We start from the raw sequence: 19315 nt of genomic DNA on the forward strand, positions 1-19315 counted from the left end.
TCTCGACGGTTTTTATCAAGCTATAAAGCTGAAAGCTTTCCCATGCATTACACTTACTATGCTCAGAACGTGCACCAAGTGTGAACAGGGTGTCATGTATGTATCGTAATCTGATAGTACGCTTACCAGCGCAACCCACGTCATTATTTCTACTCGGCACGAGCCGTGCCCTTTCTCTTTACTTTTCCCTCTTTGCTCTTGACGTGCCTTTATAAGCAAGCGCAATAAAGGACGCAAGCAGTTTTTCACCCTTCACCATGTCGGCCTGGTCAATGCTTCGCACACGCCCATAACGCACGGAACGTTACATGGTGTCAGAAGTGGCCGCCCAGTGCAACACTTTCCAGCGGGAGCAGGACCTCGGGCGCACCCAGGAACAGACATGGATGTGCTGAAGCCACCCGGACCACTGCTCATGACAGGTGATATGGGCAAGAATTGGCAACGATTTAAGCAGATGCTGGAGCTCTACTTCACGGTAACAAAGCCGCATGACAAACCCCTGAGCAAGGCAGCAAAGACAGCAGTACTACTGAGCTTGGCAGGGGAGGACGCATTAGAAGTTTTCAACAACTTCTCCTTCAGCGAAGGTCAAAGCAAAGAAGACTACGAGACTATCGTCGGCAAGTTTGACGCATACTGGGCTGCTCAAACAAACGAAGTGTATGAGCGGTATCTGTTCCGGAAGCGGATGCAGACAGCGGGGGAGAGTTTTGAACAGTTCGCACGAGACGTGAGGATGCAAGCCCGATCGTGCAATTTCGGTGAGCTAACAGACTCCATGATTCGCGACCAAATTGTGATCGGCATTAGCAATGACAGCCTCCGGGCTAAACTCCTGCAAGACAACGAGCTCACGCTGGCTAAAGCCGAAAAAATATGCAAGGCGTCAGAGGCAGCTGCTTTGCAATGCGAAGCATGGGCGGATAAAGTAAACCAAGTAGATCCAGTCAATGTCGCTCGGAGCTCAACCAAGCATCCAAAAACGTTCAAATGCTCACGTTGTGGCAGAGAACACAGGCCACGCGACTGCCCAGCTTATGGCAAAACTTGCAGAATCTGTAACGCAGGGAATCACTTTGCTGTTTGCTGCAGAAGAGCGGCACGCGTAGATGAGCTCCAGGATGATGGTGATGGCAACGACTTTGAAATTTTGGATGTGTGTACCAGTAACATACTGAATGAACGTGATTGGATGGTGATAGCGAGCCTTGGCGGCGACGAACTCAAATTCAAAGTCGACACGGTATCTCAAGCTAACGTCATACCTTATTCAGCCTACAGGAAGCTGCGGCCAATGCCCCCTATCAAACGCAGCAACACCACTTTGCGGTCATACGATGGGGCCATCATCAAACACCTAGGTGTCATCAGCCAAGAAGTAGTCATTGGTGACAAACACCAGCATTTGGACTTCTTCGTCTCCAAGAAAGGAAGGCAGGCACTGCTTGGGCTCAAGGCAAGTGAATTGCTCGGGCTAGTTACCAGGACTATCGACGCAGTGGCAGCAAGCAACTCCGAACAAGTAATGCAGGGATTCGGCGAGCTATTCGAAGGTACCGGCTGCGTACAGCGACATTACAAGATGGTCCTGTCTGCGGATGCGGTCCCCGTGGTACAAGCTGCCCGACGAGTTCCTTTGGCCCTAAAGGAACCACTTCGCAACGAGCTGAAGCGGATGGAGCAAGCGGGCATCGTGACAAAGGTCAACGAACCGACTGAATGGGTAAGCCCATTGGTAATAGTCAAGAAAAAAGATGGAAAGTTGAGGGTTTGCATGGATCCCAGGATAATCAACGCTAGCATAAAACGGGAGCATTACGAAATGCCAAGGCCTGAGGACATAGAGGCGGAACTGGCCGGTGCAAAGGTGTTCAGTCGACTTGACGCGAAGGCTGGTTTTCACCAAATTCCTCTCGATGAAGAAACGTCAAGAATCTGCACTTTCGCAACTCCTTTCGGAAGGTATAGGTTCTTGCGGATGCCCTTTGGAATTGCGTCAGCATCAGAAGTATTTCAAAAGACTCTGAGCGAAATATTCGATTCCTTACCGGGCGTTCATGTGTATGTAGATGACATTTTGATTTGAGGAATCTCGCAGGAACAACATGACCATCGGTTGAGATCGGTACTCGAAGCTGCTAGGCAAGCTGGTCTTAAGCTAAACGCAGAGAAGTGCAAGGTAGGCGTTCACGAAATCGAATTTCTGGGTGATATTATCTCGAAAGACGGCATAAAGCCCAACCAACGACTGATCGAGTGCATGAAACAGATGCCCATTCCGGCCGACAAACAGGGAGTGCAGCGTCTTCTGGGTGTAGCCAATTATTTTTCAAAGTACCTTCCCTCCTTGTCGCAGAGGACGTCTTCTTTGCGCAGCCTAATCAAGCATGATGCCGTATTTGCATGGACACCAACCCACACGCATGAATGGCGCGGTATCTGCGACAGCCTTGGCCAGCAGCCACTGCTAGCTATCTTTGACCCACAGAAAGAAACGAAAGTGACGTCCGATGCATCAATGAATGGTTTGGGTTCCGCTCTCGTGCAGCGTCACGGAAGTGAATGGCGTCCTGTGGCGTACGCATCAAGGGTGCTGACTGACTCGGAACAGCGTTATTCACAGATAGAAAAGGAAGCATTAGCAGTGACTTTCGGCTGCCAGAAGTTTCATTACTTCATCTATGGTCGACAGATTGTCTTGGAAACCGATCATCGGCCGTTGATAGCTATAGCTCAAAAAGCAATAGCTGATATGCCGCCTAGACTACAAAGGTTTTTTATGCGTCTGCTCAAATATGACTATGTCCTTCGATATGTTCCAGGAAAAGAACTCATCTTGGCAGACATGCTCTCGCGAGCCACAGCCGTGATACCGGACCAGGACGATGTGGACGCTGATGCCGATGTGGAAATCCATGCTGTGAGTGCGGTTACAGCCCTTGTCAGCGATGTCACGTTGAAGCGGCTAAACGAAGAGACAGATAATGATCCCTATTTACGCGCCGTAATTCAGGCCGTTCGCAATGGTGAAAAAGTTGAAGGAGAGCTGAAACCTTTCACAGGGGAGCTGTCAATTGTGAAAGGTATTCTACTGAAAGGTACAAAAGTGGTCGTGCCTGTGTCCATGAGAGGCGAGATGATTGCACGAGTGCATGAGGGCCACATGGGCCTTAATAAATGTAAAGCAAGGGCAAGAAGATTCATTTTTCGGCCAAACATTAACGCCGATATCACAGAAATGATCCAGAGGTGTGCTGTGTGCAAACACTATGCATATGATCAACCCACCGAACCACTCATCATTAGACCTACACCGCATTACCCATGGTATAGGGTCGGTGTCGACCTATTCGAATACGGTGGAAAGTCTTATCTTTCAGTGTATGACGCTCTTTCTAACTTTCCAGAAGTGGAGGAGCTGCGTGACACATCGGCGACATCCGTCATCGACAAGCTGGGGGCCATATTTGCGAGATATGGTGTCCCGTATGAGGTGTGTACAGACAACGGACCTCAGTTCAGAAGCCGAGACTTCTGCCGGTTTGCAAGGAAGTATGACTTCAGGCATGTCACCTCAAGTCCGGAGTTCCCGAGGTCCAACGGACTTGCAGAGAAAGGCGTGCAGGTAGCTAAAAGAATTTTGAAGAAGAAAGAAGCAAGAGAGGACTTCTGGCTGGGGCTACTTAGCTACAGGTCGACCCCCTTAGAAGATGGACGATCACCCGGAGAACTACTCCAAGGAAGGCGATTAAGATCGACTCTTCCTGATTTCAGCAACCAGCAAAGAACGCAAGTGTGGAAGCATGTTCATAAGGAATATTCAAGACGGGTTCTACCACCACTGGAAAAGGGACAGACTGTTAGGTTGAAGAAAAAGTTGTGGTCACGGAAAGCGAAAGTGGTTAAGCAGGTGTATCCAAGATCGTACGAAGTTTTGACAGAGGACAACAAAACACTCCGTCGCAACAGGCAACATCTGCTCCCCACAGGTGAAGTTTTCATTCAGGACGCACTGGAAGATGACCACGGTACTGACGAACGCCAGCAAAGTACACACGCCACTCCCGACCTACCCGACCAGATTAACGCACCGCCTGTAATGGCGACAGACCCCATTACATCATTACGAAGATCTCGCCGCCAGTTCAGACCACCTCAACGTCTGCAGTACGACTCTAATTTTGAACAGTTGCCTTGAACTCTTGACTTTTTTAATGCTGTGAGGACGTGCATTACATAGCTGCTGTTTAATATGTGTACTTTCAAAAGGAGAGGGATGTATCGTAATCTGATAGTACGCTTACCAGCGCAACCCACGTCATTATTTCTACTCGGCACGAGCCGTGCCCTTTCTCTTTACTTTTCCCTCTTTGCTCTTGACGTGCCTTTATAAGCAAGCGCAATAAAGGACGCAAGCAGTTTTTCACCCTTCACCATGTCGGCCTGGTCAATGCTTCGCACACGCCCATAACGCACGGAACGTTACAATGTAGGCTTCTTTTAAGAATACACGGGAAACGCGAAAAACAGCCCTATGGCACCTTGGAACATTTAATAAGGAATTTGCTACGAAGGCTGCAAATAAACTACGCAAATTGAACAAGTCAGGGACATCATGTTACCTAGTGGAACGAAATATGAGCAACGTGTTCCCTATATAGTTCACCAAGGACACCGGGAAAACGTACTACAGGCCTCGTATAACGCATGGAATTTCGGAGTATTATTATTATGTATTCCCAAAGCCCGAAGTAATCCTCCGCATTCAATGTTTCGGTGCGCGTCAACAATATATTGGCCCCCATGTTGTCCAAATGTGAAACGCCGGCGGTTTTTCGTCCTTACAGGGCAGTGAGCAAATTTTGCATAACGCTTGTCAGCAGGCCAAAAGCGAAAGTTCAAAATTTTTTTATTTATCTCCGATATAAAGCACACATAAATATTTGCGCCCTTATCACGCTCAACACTTTGCTCACTTCCTCAATAAAATTTCTGGGGATTACATTTTTTTAGAATAACTTCAAAACAGATATAACGCCTTTCAGTGCTTCTAGACGCTGTAACAACTTCGCCGTAGAAGAACACACTGAACCATTTTACAACAATCACAAGTGGTAAAGGCCATGTAAAGGCCACGCTTAGTAAAGGCTACGCTTACACTTCGTGAACAATGCACGCGTGCCTTTTCGGGATCGAAGGCGTGGGACATTCTAAAAAGACATAGTAGGGTAATGCCTTTGACAACGGCGGATCAACACGACTGAAAGTACTCACTTCAGAAGGCCGTAGAATCCATCAGGGTGGAGGTCCGTGATGACCACGGTGTCCTTTTCGGCAAGCTGACCGTAGAACATGCCTTCGAAAACTTCACTACTCAAGGCCAGTAATTGCTTGTGAGCCTTGAAGACCTTCAAGGTGCCGAATTTCTCCGGTTTCACGACGAACTCCACGTCAGCGTGATCTCCGCTTTGCAGGAATTTCACCAAGTTCAACTGCAAAATGACAGCGGCTCTCTCAGAAGCATCTCGACATAACTTATCGGAATTGGCTTCCACGCAAGTTTCTTTCACTGTAAAGTTTCTCTCTGCATGAACAAGACAGTCCACATCGTGTGTAAGCTATACGTGTTGCGGTTTATGTAATACCGGGGCAGGACATACATGCACAGCTAGCGAAAACGCTAATGTCAGCTTCAAAGTGGGGCATCAAATAAACTATTGCAGTTGTGTGCAGGGATGGGCGCAGCGAAGCACGTTTTTGAGCCGCAGTGGGAGCAGGAAATCTGGCACTTCGGAGCAGGTTTGGAGCATGAATTATCCGTTGCGGAGCAATAAATACGCGTTTTGGTGAAGCTTGTTGAATGTCATCAGTGAAATACAGCTATCAGAAGAAAAGGTGTTCCTATTTCACTTTGCAGAACACTATTAGGTTATGGCTGATCAGTTCTGCAGAAGACGGCAGGCGAACAAAATGCATGAAAAGGAGCAGGAGGAATAAACATTTCTTGACTAGGGGAATAATTAGGGGAAGGGAGCGGCGCAGGTGGGTCTCTCTTCCAAGACTACGGTGGCCACCGCGACCCGCCGCCGCCTTCTGGACCTCACCGTAGCATGAAGCTACAAAGGAAACCCACACAGGTTTCTCAGAAACCGCCATTAAATTACATGCTGGATGTGCCTACTAAACGTGGCTAAGAAAAAAATAACCGAGGGCTTTCTGTGAGCAACGCTCACTTGATATTGATAGGATAGGTAGTATTATTGCTAGGCGAGCTTTCTATTTTTTTTAATGGGAATCATTTCTTGGCGCACACTTGCCACTTTGACAGTATCTATCTAGCCGCCTCCGTTTTGGTGCTGTGATGGTCGTTTCGTTAACTTGTGGCGAATTCCAGTGGGAGAACAGGAGCACTCAAAAGCACGCTGAAAGTGTTCTTTCCAGGCTCGGCGTGTTTCAGTGGCCGAACAGGAGTGGGAGCGGCGTCATCCAGTGGTGGAACAAGAGAAGTTTCGCTGCGCCGCTAGCAGCCGGGAGCTGTCCGCACTGCTCTCGCCTGAAAAGCTTAGTGCGGAGAAAGTCACGTGATTCAAGCCGTCGTATCTTCCTCATTTGTATTTATTTTGCTTCAGCCGGCGAGCGCGCGTAGAACCAAGCGTGGTCGCTGTTTTGGCCCCAGTGACTTTGACGCCGTTGATATGAACGAGCTTCGCAACGATTGAGCGAAAGATACTGGCATTTCTAGCAAATCTTGCTTCTCGTCGGATCCGCCGAGGACAGTGGCAGCAAAGCCTCTTCGCCTTGCTGAAGTGCTTGAGACGCTCGACGGCGACAGCAGCGAAAGCTACTGTCTCCGGATGCGTCGGAGGATACGTCGGCGTTGCACAATGTTATACGCGGCCGCGAACCGGTGGGCACGGTTGCGTACTCCAGGGTAGCGTATCGTACTGCTCCCGAGTTGCAGCGACGCCTGCGCATTGAAGCTCGACCGACGTTACTTATTGGGTAGCGTGGCGTTGTCGGCGGGCTGCAGGCATCCGGTAGACAATGGCGACCAAGGAAGGGCGAGACGAGTTCTAGCGCGAAACTTGCACGGTTTATTCAAAAGTTGGTGAATGAAAATGAGAAGAGCATGAAGTGATCAAAAGTACATTTCGGAGCCCCTTAAAGAGGCTGTCTACAATCGTGGGAGGGATCTTGCTTCCGTCGACGTCACGTGACCGGCAAAGAAAGCCTGCTGCAAGGAGGAGGCCGTCCCGCCTCCTGGAATTGTAGACGCTTGTCCGTCTCTTTTGCGCGTTGCTGGTTCGTGGAAGTGCTCCTGTAGACTTTGGCCGTTCGCGGAAAGGGTCCCTCTAAAGTAGCGCGCGCGCACGCACGCACGCACGCACGCACGCACGCACGCACACACACACACACACACACACACACACACACACACACACACACACACACACACACACACACACACACACACACACACACACACACACACACACACACACACGCACGCACGCACGCACGCACACACACACACACACACACACACACACACACACACACACACACACACAAGAGGCCTGTAAACACTGCGGGGCTTCCGCCAGACCGGCAGACACTCGAAATGCTCATGGCGAATTAGAAAGTCAGGCTTCATTTCGACGAGGCAAGGTGTGTGAAGGTCGGGTGAGAAAAATTTCTTTCTGCACATGGTGCGGGACGCCAACCGTAGCATGAGCAGTCACGCCTCATTTCAACGAGGCATGGTGAGAGAAGGTCGGGTGTCGGTCGGCCCTTTCTGCACGTAGTGCCAGACGTCCCAGACAGAGAATGCTGGGACGTCGACTGCTTGCGTCACGGTTTACATTTCTCCTCACACGTCCCCATCCGAGTGTTCCGGCTTTCACTGCGGTGCCACCTGACTCCGCACTACACCGCGCTCTGCTTCTATTCTCTCAATGGAATTCGCCATTGGTATGTACCATAATTGGCATAGTATGACAAGACTCTATTTCGAACATGAACGATCTGTCTTGACACGAATATCATGACATTTTTGTCATGTAGTTATGAAACAGCCGACTACATCTTGGTGCACTCATGGCGGTTTCGTTAACTTGGTATGTACCGAAATTGGCATAGTATTAGAAGAGTGAATGACGAACATAAACGATCTGTCGTGACACAAATATCATGGCATTTCTGTCACGTACGTCATGAAACAGCTGCCTACATCTTGGTGCTCTCATGGTGGTTTCATTAACTGGGTATGTACCAGAATGGGCATATTATGAAAAGAGTGTATGACAAACATAAACGGTCTGTCGTCACACGAATATCATGACATTTTTGTCGTGTAATGACCTTGTTTGCGCCATCTATTCACTCGTACATAATTTCTCCCCCATTCGTTTACTTTCACTGTGAACAAGGCTCCCCGTATGGGAGCCGGAACGTCTTGGTTTCTTTTCTTTTAATTTTACTGGTCGGCGTCCGTTTTACCCTCGACTATGAGCAATCCCGACCAGACGAGTTTTCGTCGAACTCCTGATTTCACCAAAGCCACTACGCCACCACGGTGGGTTCTTCACGAATCCTAGGTTGTTTTAAATGCTGTTATCGGACATTTGTAGACGACATCGACAACTTTTTCGTTGACATCTTATCGATTAGCCAAATATTAAAATTTAGCTAATTAAAAGTGTTCGTGCACAATGAACGATAAATATTCGCAGTGGCCACCATAAACAACTCCCATCAAGGCACAGTGAACGCTGTTCTCGTGGTGCCCCCAGGTAATTTTTCATTCTTGCCGATCGTCAGTTAAGATAGCAAAATAACGCATTATAATTGTACAGTGACTTACTGGTCATTATCCGTTTGCTAGTACATTACATCACTTGCCAAGAAACCGCTCCGAGATAATCTGTTTTTCAAAATAATAAAGGGATAAAATGTTTATTGGCTTTCCAGGCTGCGTCGTCGTCCAATATTTTGAATAAGCTCGATTATTTGGGCTCAGTGGCGGTTCAGACACACGCTACATGAAGCCATTGTAAAACGGCAACCGATATTTCGTTCACCGAATAATGGTTATTTAATATTTTCGGGCTCGATCTGAGTTATAATGCTTCGTATAGCATTAACAGTTTTCATCTTCTTGTCGCCTAGTTACAGTTATGCCACCAAACACACACACACTCCAAAGATGCCAACGCTGAAACGGATTGCAGGGCTTAGGGCCTACGACTGTGTGGTTGCCACTGGACGCGTACATCCTGTTAAATTTCGAAACTTGATTCGAAATTAGTGTTTTAGCTCAGGCTGGCGCAGCTCGATGGTCTTGTGCCACTTGGCGCAATTAGCGCAACGCTTCCATCCATGCGTGTTTGATGCTGATATACTGTGTCGAGGACTTATAACACCACAATGCCTTTTTTGCGCCATGCACTAGGCTTACGCACATAGTAAGTCTCAAAAAAGAAAAAAAGCGAACACTCACCGGCATTGTCGTTCCCCGTCGTCGGCTGTTACTCGATATCACAGAGAGGGCAAGTCCGGTCAATCTGCGATAACCAATCGCCACCGTCAAACGGGCGCCTTACCATGACATTACCCGGTCGCAATTCCCAAACAGTTTTGATATCGCTTTCCGCCGGTTGACAGGTGAACCAAGGTCGATTCAAATAGGTCGCGAAGCTTCGGGCGAAAAGCGGTTCAGTACAGATTGCCACCGACATCAGCATGGGGGGTTATGGGAGCAGCGATTGAAGCGCGACTATGTTTGGAGGGAACAAACATTCAGAAAGAAAAACGCGTTTTTTTAATTCAAACGAGACACAGTTAGATTCATTCAACGAAAATAAAATTCCTAGTCAATCTTATATATTCGTGACGAGTTAAGAAAATACAAGTTTAATTTTATTATTGTTCATAAATGCATTTCTTTTCAGCGCCCATCGCTACAGGGGGCGTTGACGCCACTATCACTCGCAATGCAATGCACGTCGAAATGGACAGAAAGGCGCACTCGCATCACGTGTTGAAATACGCCCCCCTCACAGTTCGTGCTTTCTTGCTTGTCGAAGTTTGTCTGAACTTGGTGACGCGGGTAGCCTCATGCTTTTTAATCTGTTCAGTCAAAAGCAGTGAGTTGCGACCGCCAGATAATTGTGTAGTTGTTTTCGTGCGACTGCGCTGGCCAACGGGCTTGGCATCCAACAATAGTATCAGCACTCTACACCTAAAGCTTTCCTCGGCCTCCAAAGAAAGAATGTTCTGTGCAGGGATGCGATTTCGACAGCCGTACGGCTGGCCTTTTCCTGCATCGCTTTCCACGCTGAAAGCTCGAAACGCCCATCAAATCGAATGGCGGGGCATTTGAATATATAGCTCCAAAGGAAGAACAACAAAACAAATTTCGCGCCTTCGAAAACAGAATGACGTCACTTCTGCTTTTAACAGACATGGCGTCACATTATTTTTTCTTCCGCCGGAAGTGTTCCCACCACATACAGATGGCGCTAAGCCCCATGGACCGCCGATGGACCGCCATGTTTTGAACGTATGGGCTCCTATGGAAGCTTCGCTACCAGGTATATTTACCTTGGGTGAACAGGCAGAAAAGCTACAAACCCGCTACACTCACATCCTGGAGACGACTGTACATGGAACAGCGATCCGCACTGCAAGCGAATGATGAGCGCTAAATCCCTCGGGCCTATTGTGCACATAGAAAGGTAAGGAGTGTTGGGAAAGCGTCTTTGTCAGCGCTAACAGCGGTAAATCGAACAGCCAACAAATGCAATAATGGTTAAACGTCGCTTTTTGTCTTCAAAACGGTATGAGACTAAATGAAAACTGATTTTACCGTATATTTTTCTTCTAGCGTCAAATGGCAAGTGGCAATGGCGAATTCAAATGAAAAATGGCCGTTGCCACGTTGGCACACCATGAATACGCAAATCACGCAAATTCAGCCGAAGCTAAATCCAATAGCCAGCTTGCGTACGTGACCGCCAAGTATATCGTATAGCCTTCCGGGCACGCATCCTCTGGGCCCTTTGTACTATATACTCTAGTTATTTTGGTAAGCTGAAATGGAGCGTGCGCAAAACGAGAGGAGCGCAGTGATTAGGGGAAGGGAGCGACGAAGGGGAGGAGATATACACTCGCGTTTAGTTTTTAGCAGTGTCACTGTACTTTTCTTAGTTCCTTAACGAAACAGAAGTAGTGCCCTTCTCGTGGCAAGGGGTTCAATAACCGGAACCAACGTGTGAAACTGAGCCTGCCATTAAGACTTTCGCTTGGACACATCTGATGATAAACTGGAACTGACACAGTTCCTGCGAAGAGCTCCAGGATTAAAGAACTATCAGAGACTTTCCTTTTTAGACCGAACAATATGCGTTTCCTCTGTCGAAGGCCCTTACGCAAGCACATCAAAACGTAATAGATAGAGGCTGCGTTACGGTGTGAAAAACTGGCTATTCAGTGACACTCCGCTTAATAATTGTTTTAGTTTTATCATTAATCGCACACTAAATCCCTCTGAACACACACAAGGAACTCAGCCCAAGTGATGCCACAGCTACTGACACTTCAGGAGGACTACTGGTTTGTGTCGACTCTTTCGTGACTAAGCGATAAAGCTTCAGAATCTTTAATTATGTCTACCACTACTTCTCCCACATTACATCAAATTTGCTGCTTTTTGACAGATTACTGCTAAAGAGCGGTCAACTTTTACTACACACAAGTACTAGGCGCCTTAATATTCATATTTGAGATTAAGAATGGTGCCAGAATTCGGGTACCTGATGCCACCTGACTTCCTCCTAATAAAATGGTTCTGAAGGTTCAAACATTGCGCACCCATTTTAGTGTTCGCGTAGACCGGGATGCGGTCTGATTGATTTAGATTGGAGTGACACGGTGATATGCACTCATTGCTCAAGCTCCCATGCTTTATTCCAGATTACCAACCGAGTACTCACATTTGGCTAAATGCTGTTAATAGACACAACATTACCCTCTTTGGGGAAAATGAAATGAATGCAGACACAATGTGATTAGGGAAACCATAAACGGAAAACAGTTCACTGTTAAAATGTCTCCTCAAATGTCTCCACTGTGAATGTCTCCTACGAACAAACAGTCACAATGTCAGGTTGCAAAATCAGAAAGATGGCGTGGAGGGTTTCTGTTTCTTTTTTCGTAGCGCTCTCTTGAAGAACTCTGGTGCAATGCAGGTGGTGCAGGATATGGCACTGAGGTGGGTAGAGGATATATGATGTCATCACAGTCAAATGATGTTTTGGCTGGTGCTTGTTTAAGGCCAGAGGCATCTTTGAAAAAACTTGAGTTAGGCGTTATTACTCTATTTCCTCTCGATGCCTTGATTTGTGATCCATGAACGCTGACAATGGTATAAGGGTCTGGATCATAGTACGAAGTGAACTTGTCGCGTGTCTTGCTTGCACAAGCCTCGTTGACCGACACAGAAGGGATGTGGTTGAGCGTGCCTTCGTGTATCAACATGTTGTTTGTTGTATGCCTTTTTCTCGAGCATAGTTGTTCTCAACTTTGTTACGTCTTCCGTTTCCGAAGCAGCTTCAACATAGCAAGGCAGAAGATTTCTCATCGGTCTGCCAAAGAGCTGTTCATACGGTGATCTTCCTGTAGTCAAGTGTTTTTAAGACCTGTATGACATCAGGAAAGTGTCGAGCTCTACTTTCCAATCTGTGTTCTCAAGCTGACTAGTGTGAACATGCTTTTTCAGTGTTCTCATGAACCGTTCAGCTTCGCCGTTAGCTTGAGGCCACAAAGGTGTGATCCGATGATGCCGAAATCCTAATTGTTTTGCGAACGCAGCAAACTCTTTGCCTTGGAATGGTGGCCCATTGTCATTTTTTACCTGTGCAGGGATTCCAAACTGGCAAAAGACTTGTCGCAGGGAGGGAAGCACATTGTTTGCACTTGTGGAGTGTATGACTTGTACCACTGGGTATCGTGAGAAGTCATCTAACACCACCATAGCGTGCTTTCCATCTGGGAAGGGACCACAAAAGTGGACTGATACTTCTTCCCAAGAACCACTGGGTAGTTCCGTCATGGCAAGTGGTTCTTGCTTTGCTTGTGGAACAGCTGCTTGACATGGCAGACAGCTTTTATTCAAAGTGTGCACGATCTTATCCATGCCTGGGAACCACTTTTTCTCTTAACATTTGTTTTGTTTTCACAATCCCTTTATGGCCCTTGTGGGCAAGCAGCACTGCTTGTTTCTGCAGGGTAGCGGCAAGAACTAGGCGCGTTCTTCGAAGGACGATGCCCTCGGGCATTGTTAGTTCTGTTTTTATAGATGCAAATGGCTTCAGTTCAGCTGAGACCCAGCTGGTGAGTGGGGTCCTGGACGGCACTGATAAGTGACTGTAGCTGCTGGTCTGCTTTCGTTGCATCAGCGACTTCTTGAACCGAGAAGGCCTTTGGGATGTTGTGGCGCTGGATAAAGTTGACATACTCATTAGGTACTTTGTCAATGCAGGCACATATTTTCGTTTCAGGAACTGGATGCCTGGAAAGGTAATCGGAAGGGTTACTACTTCCTGCAGTCTGTTGTACAACAAACTTGTACTGTTGAATGCGTAGAGCAAGGCGCTCAATGCGGGCAGATGGTGATGATCTTGGGTTTCCCAGTATGCTCACTAAAGGCTTGTGATCAGTCAGCAAAAGGAAGTTGACTCCACAAAAGTAAAGATAGAAGTGCTCCATGGCCCATACAGCTGCGAGCATCTCACGTTCAATTTGTGAGTAGCGACTTTCAACTGGTGTAAGCGCTCTACTTGCATAAGCTATCACTACAATGTCTTCACTGTCACGCTGTGTGAGGGTAGCACCCAGTCCATGTGGACTTGCATCTACCACCAATTCTGTCGGTTTGGATGGGTCAAAGTAAGCAAGGGTGGAGGCATCGGACATGGCTTGCGTTAGGCTCTCAAGAGCATTTTGCTGTCGTTCTGTCCACTCCCATAAAACATCCTTTAGTGTCAGTTCACGTAAAGGCTGTGTGAGGTCAGCAAGATTTCTCAGATATCTGCCTGAATAGTTGATCATTCCTAGCAGGCTCTTCACTTCTTGTGGTGATTCTGGTGTTTTAATCTGTAGGAAGGCTGCTATCTTCTTAGGATCAGGACGAACGCCATCAACTGAAAAATTAAGTCCAAAGAAGTTCAGTTCACGTTGATGAAAGTGACACTTCTTTTCATTCAGTGTCAATCCAACTTCTTGGAGTCGCTGCAGAACGGCTTCCAAGGAGAAGTCGTGCTCGTGTTTTGTTTGCTCAAAAACAAGAATATCATCACTAACATTCAGGACATTGGTGATGCCATTGAGCACTTGGCGTATGGTGTTCTGAAAGATTGCAGCTGTACTGCTGATGCCGAAGTTCAGTCGTTTGTATCGAAACAGCCAACATGTGTTGAGAACGTGGTGAGTTGCCTTGAGGAAGGGTCAAGTTCCAACTGATGATATCCATTCTTTAAGTCAAGATTGGAGAACATTGTTGCTCCATTTAAGGCAACAATGATGTCATCCACTGTTGGGCACAAATGTCGTTCACGTTGAATGGCAGCGTTCACAACACGCATGTTAGTGCAGATTCGAATTTCATCAGGCTGATGCGGTTTAGGCACAATAACCACAGGGGACACCCACGGTGTAGGTCTTATGGCTGGCTCAATGGTGTCTTCTGACAGGAGGCGTTCAAGTTATTTCTCTGTGGCGTCACGTAAGGCAAACGGAATATGCTTGTGTGGTTGTGCAACAGGTGGGACAGTGTCGTCCACAAAAAGATGAATGTGCTCGTTTTTGAGTTTTCCAACTCCATTAAACAACTTGGGAAATGCTTCCACGATTGACTTGTCACCTTGATGCTCATTAACTTGGTATGTGATCTGACAAGCCATAGGTTGAATGCTGCTGTGAAGCTTAAGAGTGGTGCACAGTTTCCTCGAATGACAAAGATGTATTCTTCAATGCAGTTATTTTTGCACCTCATTGTGATAGAGACTTTGCCTAGCAGTTCAAGCGGAGATGTTGCTTTGTAAGGGAACACTCTGACGGATGTTTCCTGGAGTTTCGCCTTTAGGCGATAGCTCTAAAAGTCATTTTCGCCAACAATTGACACTCTTGCACCTGTGTCGATTATGAAAGTGACCGGCACATTGTTGACAGTGACAATAACTTTTGGAGATGGGCCTGTCTGAGGTGAGGTCATGGCAACGAAAACATACTCGTCACTGCTTGAACTAGTGTCACGGGTGGCAGCACATTCTTTGGTGCTAGAACTCTTCTTACTGCAGACGGTCTGTAAATTCCTCTTTGGACCATTGTCACAGTCCACTGCGTGTACCATTTGTCTCGTTGAACGACAGAATCGTGCAAAGTGACCAACTTGTTACATGCCTTGCGTGTCTTGCCCCATGCAGCACAACTTGATCGTCCGCCTTGGTGAGGCCTCTTGCCGCCGCAGTTGCGACAATCTGCTGATGAGGCACGAGGTCGTTGCGGTTCATAGGTTTGTCGTGGTATCTGTCGGCTGTTTCTTTGGTGTTGGCCATGGTGCTGTCCTTCCTTGTGCACTGCGAGCAACGCCGCATTGCTATCGACGTTCTTTTCGATTTCGGATACATCCCGTTCGACATCCTCGAGGATTCTTCCTTGTTTAAGTAAGTCTGATAAAGTGAGGGAATGAAGCATTGCATAATTGCGAAGGCGAGACGACGTTGTGGCGAGGGTTATTTGGTTCTGGACTTCAGCGTCGACGTTCTCGAAGTTACAGTGGCGAGAGCTGCCGAAGGCGCGCGTAGAAGGCGTCCAGTGGCTCACCAACGTTTTGCTGGGCTTGGCGAAATTTGTAGATCGCAAAGGTGGAGTTTCGCTCAGTTTAGCTCGTGCGGCATCGTATTGTGGCGTCGATGGGCTCTGCGTGGTCTGGGTCGTGCTTGTAGCTGTTGCAGCTTGTGTAGGGCTGTCGGGGAGGGAGCGAAATATGTCGTAGACTTCCTCGCCGACGTAGTGCAGGAGGAGCGCATTCTTGCGTGCATCTGCCGTGATATCACACGCTAAAAGAAAGTTCTCGAACCTTTCTATCCACTTGGACCATTAGTGACCAGTATTGTTGGCGTCCGTGGCGCGAAGGTCGAAACTTGGGAAACTTGGTGCCGTGGCTGCGATTGCCGGTTGCTGCTGAGGGACGATACGACGGAATGACTGTTGGTTTGGCACTCACACGAGACCAAGTAACACTTCTGACACCATTTTAGTGCTCGCGTAGACCGGGATGCGGTCTGATTGATTTAGATTGGAGTGACACGGTGCTACGCACTCATTGCTCAAGCTACCATCCTTTACTCCAGGTTGCCAACCGAGTACTCACATTTGGCTAAATGCTGTTAATAGACACTACACCTATAACAGTTACTGTGTTTGAGATTTGGTGTGCGTCGTGTGTTATCTAAACATTTACCGTGCAAAGATAATTTAGATATCATTGTATGTATTACTGCTTCGCATATAGTTTAGCGTAGAACTATTTACCAATACATCCGTGCCGGCAAAGACTTCCGTTAAAATGCCTCTTTTGCCAGCGAAAATTTTGTACTTATTTTTCAAGCATAAATGTACTAGGCCCAGTTATTCACGACCTGCTGCAACATTGCTTTGTGCAAAGGCGGATTCCGTATTTCGGCGAAAACGCGCCAAAGTGGCGCCATCTATCGCTTCGCAGCGCATGTATCGAACAGCATATAAAGGTGTTCCTCCGATTCGAAAACTCAAGCGGATCGATCTTTGTGCTGTTGTATTATAGGCGTTTATGTGCCGAACAATACAGACGACAGACATATTTTCTTAAAGCACAATTAAGCGCAGCAACCAGAGGTGTACGTAAGGAATTACGTGTACATAATTACTTGAAACCAATTATGTTTTCGGTGGTCTTGTTTTTTAAGGCTTTCCTCGTTTATCACGTAACCACAACTGTAATTCACTTAACTTTTTTCAGCGACTAATTACATGTAACCAGTTACTTTATTGACGATACAACCTGTAACAGGCGACGGAGCTGACCTGAATTTGGCGAAAGCGAATGCGCATGTTTAGACAGGCAGGCACCGGGTCTCGGTATTTATTTCCTTATCAAGCTGGTGCTGGCATGCCTCGATAGCAAAGGCCACTTAGGACGTCACCTGCCAGTAAATCCCATACGGATGACGTTTTTCAGCTCAGTCCCTTCTCCTCTATTACTCGCAAAGACAATCGCGGATGCCTACGATAGCCACGCCTAGGTTAAAAAGAATATTGAAATTTAGCGTGCCCAACCAGCAAGGCATTTATAGCAGCAGCATAGCGGGTTGACGGAATAGTGGTGAGAGCTGCGGGTTAATTTTGACAACATGGGTTTTTTTCTAACGTGCACCCAAAGCAGAGTGATTGAGGTTTTGAATTTCTTACTTTCTTAAAATTTAAATTCTCAAGAGTGGTCGCTGCCGCCGGAAACCGAAACCGCAATCTCGAGCTCAGCAGCGCAACCCCATGACGTCTGACTCACCGCCGCGCTGCACTGACTCTATATTATACAACCGATACGCTACATCGAATACGCTAACAAAATGCACATCACGAATTGAAGACAGAGAGAAAATCACTTAACCACAAGTAATAAGCACACATCACATTACGTGTCGCTGGAAATGCTTAACCTGCTCAAGCTTAACTTCGTACCGAGAAGAACGTACGACTCCCTGGCGTAAGGTTGCGCTGGGAAAGGTGACATACACAGATCCACTGACACGAAAACACTCAGAGTCAGTCTCAAAATTTTACGGGAATTGTGGCTTGCGAGAAAGTCGAACATTTACGAACCCTGGGCGTAGACACGGTCTCGAATTTGAACTCATCACCTACACAGCGATCCATTAAAAGAAAAGCGTCATGCTTTACCAAAGCAGAAATTCACATTTGCCGTGATATCCGTGTCCCGTAAACTTTTGTGCCCGGCTGTACCTTGTGCTATGTGTTTTCGTGCGCCATTGAGTGTCGGCTGCCTTGCGCCACCTTCGCAGTGCAACCATGCACAATGCAGTCATGTCACATATCAACTGGCACTCGTCAATGCACTTCTGATGGAAGTTATGCTATAGCGGATCCCCGGTCTAGAAATGTTGCGCCGAGATGAAGAGCTGTTTCTAAAGCAAGCAGGACGGCAGAAGTGATGAGAAGGGCACAAACTTATACTTGCGTCCACGCCGTCCGGGTACTCACACTGCCAACAAGGCCACACCCGCGCCAAACCAAAGCGATGCAGGAAAGTCCACGTCAGAAAACGATACCTTGCGCTGCACAGCTAACGGAGCTCACCGAAAGACAACTCAAGGGTCGGTAACACAGACAAAATGTTAAACATCCGTGGGGTAAATAGGCCGATGAGCATGACTGATGACAATGGCAGACACTTATACTTACGAGCACCTTGAACGCGTACTCACGCTGCCAGCGATACGACACCAAGACGATGCACGAATGCCCACGTGAGAAAACGATACCATGCGCTGCGAAGCCGACCGAGCTTACTGACTGATAGACGGCTCTCTACTAGCCGCATACAAACACGCACGCACAGAAACAGGCGGGCGCACGGACCAATAGACAGCTTTATCGGCGAGGAGGAACGTAGCCTCGAACCAGCGCGCCGGGCCGCTATCCTCCTCGCACTGATATATGCGGATTCCTTCCAGCGGCAGCTGGGCAAGGTAGCAGTTTATTGGCGAATTAGTGCGATTTTAACGACTTGTGCCTGGGATTTTTGCGATTTCAGATGACTCAAGGTCGGCGGGCTACCACTCTGCTGTATTAGGCAGCAAAAATAACTTTCGGAAGCAAGCGTGAAGTGCAACTTCAGCCGCAGCGACTTCGTGGACACCGCCGCTGCGATAACAAAGGCGCGTCCGCTGTGTATTGGCCTCGAGCTCCACCACTGGAAAAGCTGGCGCCACCGTCGGCGTGACGTGCTATTAGGGATCACGTGGACATAGCGGCTGCTTCGGCAGCGCCGAAGCGAGCTGAAAACGACAGTTTAAATTCCTTCGTACGCTGCGGTCCTCATTTAGTGGCGAGATTTTCCCGCTTCGAGTGTCTCCTTTACAACGCTTGAAAACACTACAATAGGTAGTGGCTGCCTTTGAAGGCGCGCAACATGGTAGGCTACTGCTCGGTGCCGCAGTGCCGGACGTACGCAACGGAGCCAGGTGTCAGCCTT

The 19315-nt window shown here is 47.8% G+C and overlaps 1 protein-coding gene across 1 annotated transcript in view; it reads right to left on the reverse strand.

The window, feature by feature from the left end:
- LOC129385635 (BTB/POZ domain-containing protein 3-like) overlaps positions 1-18661 on the reverse strand; it is a 34731-nt gene extending 16070 nt beyond the window's left edge. Inside the window, exons 1-3 of the mRNA XM_072289314.1 lie at positions 18523-18661; positions 9503-9566; positions 5278-5495 (exon numbers count right to left, since the gene is read on the reverse strand). Coding sequence (XP_072145415.1) covers positions 5278-5495; positions 9503-9566; positions 18523-18605 — 365 coding nt within the window. The 5' untranslated portion in view covers positions 18606-18661. The remainder of the gene's footprint in view (positions 1-5277; positions 5496-9502; positions 9567-18522) is intronic.
- Between the last annotated feature and the right edge of the window lie 654 nt (positions 18662-19315).

Source organism: Dermacentor andersoni, chromosome 7 (assembly GCF_023375885.2).
Source record: "Dermacentor andersoni chromosome 7, qqDerAnde1_hic_scaffold, whole genome shotgun sequence".
Taxonomy (NCBI): domain Eukaryota; kingdom Metazoa; phylum Arthropoda; class Arachnida; order Ixodida; family Ixodidae; genus Dermacentor; species Dermacentor andersoni.